The sequence below is a fragment of the Corapipo altera genome, unplaced genomic scaffold (assembly GCF_003945725.1).
Source record: "Corapipo altera isolate COAL_440 unplaced genomic scaffold, ASM394572v1 0, whole genome shotgun sequence".
Lineage (NCBI taxonomy): Eukaryota > Metazoa > Chordata > Aves > Passeriformes > Pipridae > Corapipo > Corapipo altera.
Genome location: NW_020884872.1, coordinates 16,109,233 through 16,118,003, shown reverse-complemented (window position 1 = coordinate 16,118,003; position 8,771 = coordinate 16,109,233). Strand labels below are relative to the sequence as shown.

Sequence of the window (8,771 nt, the reverse complement as noted above, 5' to 3'; positions counted from 1 at the left end):
GGCTAATGTTTCCAAACTGGGGAATACCTGCATTTGCGTCTGTCTGGCTCTTCTTTTATGGTAGTTCCTTCAGTGGTATTTACAACCAATAATTTAGAGTTTATGTTCAGATTTCACACCTGCTTGTTAGGCACGTTCACCTTTCAGAAGCGCATGTATGCAAGCTGAGCAGTCTTGCGCCAGAAGCAGTGCTCATTGTCTGCCTGAAACCCAGCTTTTCCCTCCTCAGAAGCCCGGTGACCAAGTGCATCCACCTGACTTTAGGGAGCGCAACATCCTCCGCGGTGCCCCAAGGGCACCAGCCTCCCGCAGTGGTCGGGCTTGGCTGACCTGGGTTGCCTTTTGCCCCTGGCGACAGCTTTTCCTTGTGCTTCTTCTTCTCCGCACCTGATCAGTGCTCCCGCCGGACGGGAGGCAGGCCGGCCCGGGGGGCATAGAGGAAGAGTCTCCCCGGCTCAGCGATCCCCGCCCGACCGGGGCCGCCGGTGCCTCCCGTCGCCCGCGTCCCGGGACGGCGCTCCCGCGCCGGGCCCCGCAGCGCCTCCCCGCGGCGGCGGCCGCTCGGCACCGCCCCGGTCCCGGCGCCCGCCCCCGCCCCGCCGCTCTCCCGGGCGGGAGGCTCGGCGACTCGCTCCTCCTCGCGGCCGCAGGATTCCTCTCTCCGGGCTTTCGGGCTGCCCCTTCACACCCGCCGCCGGAGCGGGACGGCGTGCGAGCGAGAGAGAGAGCGAGCGAGCGAGGCGGCGCGGATGCGCCCCGGCTCCCCGCGGCGGCGGCGGCGGCAGCGGCAGCAGCAGCGGCGGATGCTCGGCGGCGCGGCGGCCGCTCCGCAGCCCGGGAGCCCCACGCAGGGGGATAGCGAGGCGATGAGCCGCCCGCCGGCGGCCGCCCGCGAGTGACGGCGGCGGGGCAAGGAGCGGCGGCGGCCAGGAGGAAGAGGAGGAGGAGGAGGGCAGCGATCCCCGCCAGTGCCCGCGGGAGCCCGGGAGAGCCCCGGCCGAGGGCTCGGCCATGCCCTTCGCCAAGCGGACCGTGGAGCCTCAGCGGCTGTGCCGGCGGCAGCCCGCCGCCTCTGTGCTGGAGGAGAGCTGGGGCGCGGAGCCGCCGCCGCGGGACCCGCCGCCGGAGGAGCCGGGGACGGCGGGCGAGGGCACCGAGGCGGCCGGCGGCGGGGAGAGGGAAGCGGCGGCGGTGCTGATGGTACTGGACCTCTGCTCGGTCAGCAACGTAGCCCTGTCGCGGATCCTCCGACAGCTCTCCGACGTGGCCCGGCACGCCTGCACCCTTTTCCAGGAGGTCGAGGCTGACATCCAGGGCACTCACCGCCGCGTACGGGCGCTGCACGGCCGCATCGCCGGCCTCCAGGGAGCTGTGCGCGGCCTCGACCCCAAGCAGGAGGCAGTGCGTAAGTACCACGGAATGCGAGATGGATGGGGAGCACCGCGGGATGGATTGGGCGCACCGCAGGATGGATGGGGCGCACCGCAGCTCGGGGCACCTGGCGGGGAAAGCCAACCCCGGGCAAACCGCCGTGCGAAGTTTGGGGCCAAAGTCGGTGGGAAGGGAACCTCGACAGGGCAGCGGAGTGGGAAGGGGCCGGGCCAGGCGGGCGTGGATCGGGTCGGGTCGGTGGGCGCCACTGGGCGCCGCGGCGATGCCGGCGGGAGGGATGATGTCAGTGGTTTGTGCCTTACGTAAGGAGCTGGCTGGCGGGGCTCTCAGGGCGCATCTTTTGCAGCCAAGGGTTTGGCCGGGGAGGGGGACGACGTCTGTCTGCGGGGTGCCGGGGGTGATGGGATGTGGATGATCCGCCGCACCCGGGCATCTTTGGATTTTATCCCCGGCCTGTCCCCTGTCCCCGAGAGATGTCTTTCCCGTAGAAGTGACTCTGACTTCCCGATTGAAATTTTAAGGTCTTAAGTAGAAATAATAAAGCTGCTTCGTCGTTACCCAACTTTCGGGGCCACAAAATAAGGAAGTTTAACTAATGACATCTTTCTGTTTAAAGAGTGGCTTGAGGAGCCGGGCGGGAGGGGAAAGGGGGGGGAAGGGAGGAGGGGAAGGAGAAAGATCAAGGCAATATGCGACTTGTGTTATGAGCAGTGATTGAATCCTGTTTCTTTTCCACCCAAACTATAAAAGCGGTGACAGGCTCCGTAGTCCAAACAGCTGCTGATTTCTGCTGAATATGTCTCATGTTCACAGAAATGTAGTGATTTTGTACTCTCATTGATGTGTGTGCTTCCCAAGACTTGTGGATATGTATTTTTTGTTAGGTAGGGCTGTGGATTGGAAGTCTGGAATAGCAGAGATTGATGTCGATTCTGACCTGTTATTATCTGATTTAGGAAAAACAGTGGCTTAAAAGGGGAATTTGGCTTAGTTTTTGCCTCCTGCTGTACCCCTTTAAATCCTGAATACCTCCACTGAGTACAGCAAAGTGAGTTTACACTGGGGTAAATGAGACTATTCCTCTTCTAGGTGTTTTTAATGAATGTGCCATTTAAAAAATGTGTTCTGGATTTCCTCCCCTTTGGAGTGGTATGGAATATAAGTAACTCTTCTAGGATCAATGAAGCTATACTGATTAATGGAATCAAGCTTTAAGTATTCAACGGTATTTAAGCTACATACTCGGCAGCTCTGGAGTGACTTTGCTGGTGATATATTAATATACATCAACTGTATATGAGACCAAGAGAGACTTTCTGTGGTTTCAGGATGAGTGTGTAATCAGAGCAGAGTGCTGGGCTGTGATTGGAAACTGCGGTGAGAAGGAGGCTTGGCTGAGCTAGTGAGGGAACTGTCTGAGGAAATGAAACTCCTCATATCACATTCTCATCTGTAGGTCTTTTGAGCTGAGTAACTGCGGGTATATACTAATGTAAGTGAGAGCAGAGCTTAGCCATTCTAATCCGTACAGCTTTTTTTCTTTCTGGATTGTGCAAGTGCAGCTTGTTTGCAAATCACAGAGCAAAATCTTGATATTACAGCACAGTTATGTCATCTGCTTAATTAGAGAGTCTGGCTTTATCCCTGTGATGATAAATGCAGAATCCGTTTCTTTGGTGTTCTGTTTTCTTTTAAATCCTTCTCTCCTTAGGAGGGGAGAGACTTTTGGTCATGATCTTCCCTGTGTCTGCCAGCTGTTCCTCCCCCCCTTGTATACAGCACAGTGCCACTGATACAGCTGCAGATGTCCCCCAGTCTGGTCAACCAAATGATCCTCCACAATGTCGGGGCTTTGCTGCCACCCATCCTCCAGTAGGAGTGTATCTTGCCTCCAGCTATACAGCTGCTTGCAGGCACATCCCTCAGTCCTCACCACTTCTTTCCTTGCAGCACTGTACCACATTTCTTTAAAGGTGAAAGTTACACCAAACCAATGTGCATGAGCAGTCAACTTCTTTGCATGCTCCGGCTGCTTTTATTCCCCATCCAGTGCTGGACCAGCAGAGCTGCATTTGCATAGTGCTACATCTGAACGTCTCAACTGAGCCGAACTGCTCCATTCTGTACCTCACCTCCTCACATACCCCCAATCCATATACATACACCTACAGCAACGCCTCCCTTTGGCCCCTAGGCCGCTCACTGTTTCCAAGGGACAGATAAAACTACCTCACAGGAAACTGCCCATCCTTGCTGTAGTGTATAATGATAGTGTGCTTTGTCCTTTCTGGGCTGACGCCTCCTCCTTCATTATTACTTTCAGCAAGACTATGCTAATGTTTGTTTCATGCATGAGGTGCCTACACAATTCACTCCTGAAAGTATTACACTCAAGTTACTGCACCCAGTTGTTTTTTTGAAACCAAGAGAGCAATTGTGGGTGGTCACAGGTCTGCCCAGGACTTAACCAGAATCACATTAAGGCATACTGACTTCTACCTCCTGTGGCAAACATGGGAATGATGGGATAGCCTCAGGGGTGTCATTTGGCTGTCCAGCCCAAATGACACATCTGAGAATAATTCAGAACTGGATGGAGGTTTGGACTGACAACCACAAGGAACAAATTGGTGACAAGCATGCAGCCACTGCACCTGGCATCACTGTAATGGTTGCATTGAGCTTACTGCATACCAGGAGCCTGGAGGGGCTGGGATGCTTGATGCGTTGGCCAAGACACCATGTACCGGGATATTAACACTATGACAGTACAGCTCAACCACACATTTTCTAAGTATTCAGTTTAAAACTACTAGGATATCTTGCTGCAGTGAGACATTCTTGATGTTCCAACTTCAAGTGCAGCACAGTGATTTGAGAATAATGCTATCAGACATGTCCTAGATACTGAGTAGTGACAGTGGAAGGCCTTTTTCTCCATGCCTCATAAGCCAGCTCAATTCTGAGATTCGCTTGTTAAGGCACAGGCTGGGTAAGGAAAAGGAAATAATGGGCTAATGCCATCTCCAGAGCTACTGGAGCCAGTGGTTAGAGGGGTATTCCTTGCCCAGAATGCCATTCCTTGGCAATCAGAGGGGTGATACTGAGGGGAAGTGGAGCAGGAAAGGAGCTCTCTTGAATAGCATATAATACAATTTTGCATAATAATGTATTTTATATTGAAAATTATGTATTATGGTATTAAAATAAAACATCTATGTTGGATTCAGGAAATATTAACAAAGAATTAAAATTAATTAAAACTGGCATTTTCTCAGTAATGCTTATCACTACTGCTGTCCTTTTCACGAAGCCTTAACATTCTCAGCTCTGTTGCTATTGCGGTGGTGGACATTTACAAGAATGTGTATACTTTGCATTAAGAAAAGTACTTAAACTCCTCTGCTGAGCTAAGGGTAAGGGTATTTACCTATGTGTTGCCCTTTTGTTTTTACCACTGTTCAGAAAGTGGGATTGGAAAATCTTGTTAGGCACAATAAAGGACTTATTCTGGGCTGTCACAAGCAGGTCATCTTCAAAAACTCAAGGTCCCTTGCCTCTGCCTCCCCAGATGCTGTTTGTCCTTTCATCTTTCTTTTAAGCCTCTGGCCAGCTAGCATCTTGCAAATATGAATCCTTTCCCACCCTCTGACTGGAAAAGAAACAAGGGTGAGAAATGTTTTCCTGTTCAGCTCCTGAACTAACTACTTTGCCCTTCTGTCACTCCAAGTACTTTACTGCTTTTCATCATGAGCAGCTCCAGGGTCTGCTTCTAAAACAGAACCATGTGGGAATAATATGATTGTTGTCAGTCTGAGTGTTGCTTAGGGTTTTCTTGTTGCCAGCAAGAGAACTGAGCAGTGTGGTACTGCCCAGTTTTATTATTAGATGCTTGATTATCTTGGTAGTACAGAAAGGTAGGAGAAGTGCTGGACTTGGGACTTGGTGCCTCCATTATTTGGAAAGATGATTTCTCAGTCTAGGGGACTACAGATCTGGCAGTTTAAGTGGAATATTGTACTTTTCAGAAACTGATGATGTAAGCCATCTTGCTTTCTGAATAATCGGCATCGACTGGGCAGCAGATTTTGAAAGCCCTAGCTAATGAGATCCTTTTTGCACCCTGGCACCCCGGAGAATTCCACACATTCCAGACTTTTTTTCTGAAAGCATCAATGTGTTACCAGTAGCCAATCTTTCTAAAAGCTGTATGGTTTCCAGCAGTTGCCTGCTGTATCTTCATTGCTCCATTTTTCCATTCCTGATTATCCTAGGTGCTAGCAGTTAGTGATGCAGCTGCTTAGAAGTGTGGGGATCTCCCGTGTTACTCTGCTCTTCAGAGGCCCCTGGATCTCTACAGTGAGCTTCCCTATAGGTTTTTCTTCTTTCCTGAAGTGTCAGTATTGAGATAAAAAAGACAGTTCTGTACTGATTCTTTATCATTTTAGGCTCTGCATTTATTTATTCTGTTTGATTGAATTTGGTTACTGAGAACAGCCTGGCTAGTTTCACTCTTGCTTTTAGTCTCTTTCATTGTGCTTTTTAGGTGGTTTTTCTTGATTTTGTTTGGTTTGGGGTTTTTGTTAGTGTGGTTGGTTTTTTTTTTTATTTTTAACCACACTGATATAATGCTCTTTGGTTTGGGTTTTAAGCACTGCAGGGAAATGTTTAATCCATTATAAGGTTTTAATGTGTTTTCTGCCATGATCCTACCATTTTTACAAAACATATATTGGACCCAAAGCTTGTCAGATAATGCATCTCCTCCCCCTTGACTTAATGAGCTGAAGTCTCAATTGCTGTTGAAATAGAATCAAGAAACTTTCATGCTTCCGTCTCAGAATATGATTGCCTCTTAAGGCCATCCCAGGCTAAGTGTTGGTGAGCATCCTTGCAGAGATCTTCAGGTAGGTGCATAAGACCTCAAGAGTAGGTGCCATCTTGAAAGAAAAAAAAAAGTGCAAGATGAGTAGATAAATGTTGCATTTTATCTCAGCTTCTGAAAATCCTAGAGAATTTAAAGTGCAATTTTCATTATATGGATATTCTGTTGTGCTGAGGCACAACTGTAGACCTCTGTAGGTTGTATACATTTATGCAAAAATAACTTAGATACTGCTGGAGACAAATCCAAACAGATTTCTAGCTTCCTTTAACTCTGTATTATAGTCCTTTATAGTGAATGAGCCTTTCTAAGTAGTTATTACACTCTTAGAGGTACACAGTGATGTAGCCTAAGGGATACGAGGCACAAGGGTGTATTCAGAGCTCCCTTTGTACACTGAAATTATATGACTTGGCAAATCATTGCTGGGTGCAGAATAAAACCTCCAAAGAAAAGCAGTTGTACAGTGGATGTAGTAATCCATTGCCTTCAGCCTTGTGTCCTGCACCTGCCCCTATGGAATGACACATCCTCTTCACTTATTCTTCTGGAAAAGGAGAAAGGCTTTACTTGCCAGGTGTGGTTTCTTGATGTTGTGCTGGTTGCTGTATACTCATTTGAGTTAGAGAATGCACCTCGCTGGTGTGCTTGCCTGTAGTTTGTCCATGAATGCAAATAACCCAAGTTGTGGGTGTGGGAAAGTTAGAGAATTTCCTCAGTGCGTAGCTTCTTCTAAGTGCAGGGGACTGGTGGCAAGTCATCAGAGTTGAAAGGAGCAGGAGGCCAAAGCATCGGCTTTCCAGCTTACCTTTACTGCTGTCAGAACAACAAAGGAACAGAGGAAGAAAAACCTGCTCACTTAAGGATCCCATCCCCACCTTACCTAACATTAGCTAGAGCACCATTAGCTAGAGTACTGTCATTTAGGATAAAGATGCCTTATCTTTGTTTACAGAAAGTGATAGAGGACCTTTTACACAGGAACATGACCATTCAGAGGCTGGACTTGAGATGTTTTTTGCTCATGCATTTAGTATGTGATAGAAGGTAATGGGATGGAATTTGTTGGGTGGCTTTGGCAGAGATGTATTCAATTCTTTGGAATTTAGGGTTGTCACCTTCAGTCCTGTTAGCTTGTGGAACGCAGACTGGCCTCTTTGCAGATAAAAGCGTAATGTAAAATCTTTTGTCCTGCCAAGAATAGTGAGACTCTCAGTGGAAAGGCTCTGAGAACTCAGTGCTCAGGTAGATTCTCTAGCCATTACCTGGCACAGCCTGGTAATAGATGAAGAGCAGACAGCAGTGGTTTTCCTTGGAAACCATTACCTGTTAGACAGATTTAAATCTTCTGGAGTTTTGCTGAATGTCATTTACTTGATCTTCCATTGGTGTAGCTCAGAAGGCTGTTTTACAGCTCCCTACTTTTCGTTCTACTAATAGTACCTAAACTAATGTACTAGGTTTGAATGTTTGGGGCTTTTGTTGCTATATGGAGAGCCTGCCAGTTAAAAGGCACAATACCAAAAAATATTTAGTGCTTGATTCCCATCTCACTGCTGCTACATAGCTGAGTAATATAATAGTAGTTAGTGGAACTTCTTTCTGGCTCATGCTCAAGAACCAAGCATGGGGCTCTGGTGGGTTTATTAGAAATTCTGCTGGAAATGTTCTAGTTCCTTTAAGACCAATGAGGTCTCTTTCACATAGGAATAAAACTGCAGAGAAGATAGAATCAGGCCCATAAAGAAACATATACTTACTGTGGATGTGATGGTTTAACAGAAATACTTCCTACAGCCCCTTTAAAACTCCATACTTCTGTTTAAAAGCCTTTATAATGTAATGGGTGTGTTCATAGAGAAACAAAATGAATGTTGCAGTGAAATCAATGGAGTCATTCCTGCTTTTGGTTAGTTCCCCCGCTGATACAGGAGAGATCTGGAGATTAAGAAATAAGCAGACTCTGATAACTTACTGAGGGCATGGGGAGGTCATTCACCTGTTGATTCAGATGCATAAAAGATGGTAGTTTTCCTTTATGAAAGATGAAGGGCTTGGACTGTTTCTAAAAAACTCTTGCACAGTTCTCAAAAGTCCTTGAACTGAGGTAATAACTTGCAGGAAGGAAATATAAATACCCAGTTGAAGGGTGCCACTCAGTTGCTGTTCTGGATCAACACAATCAGGATTTGTTGGCATTTCTTACATAGATTTACCTGTTCCGTGGCTTCAGTTTCAAGGATCAGATTATGGCCAGTCTGGCAGAGATGTGCAAAGGTGGGGAAAAAAGAGGGGAGCCGGCCCTTACTGCTCCCTGCCATGAGCCAGTCCCAACCTCTCCTTCTCAGTTCTGGCAAAGGCAGACTTCTCAAGTGTGGCTGTTTAAAGGCAGTACCTGTCTCTTCCTCTCTCCAAACTGGAGAGCAAAAGAAATCGGGTGCAGGGGAGTGATGGCTGTTCAAAAAAGCCCCTGATCTAACACATTTCTTTTATA

The 8,771-nt window shown here is 48.2% G+C and overlaps 1 protein-coding gene across 2 annotated transcripts in view; it reads left to right on the top strand.

The window, feature by feature from the left end:
* The first annotated feature begins 795 nt into the window (after positions 1-795).
* The window catches only part of NHS (NHS actin remodeling regulator), a 257,519-nt gene continuing 249,543 nt past the window's right edge, over positions 796-8,771 (top strand). For both annotated transcript variants that reach the window (XM_027638156.1, XM_027638147.1), the window contains exon 1: positions 796-1,405. In XM_027638156.1, the coding sequence (XP_027493957.1) occupies positions 1,012-1,405 (394 nt within the window). In that variant the 5' untranslated portion in view covers positions 796-1,011. The remainder of the gene's footprint in view (positions 1,406-8,771) is intronic.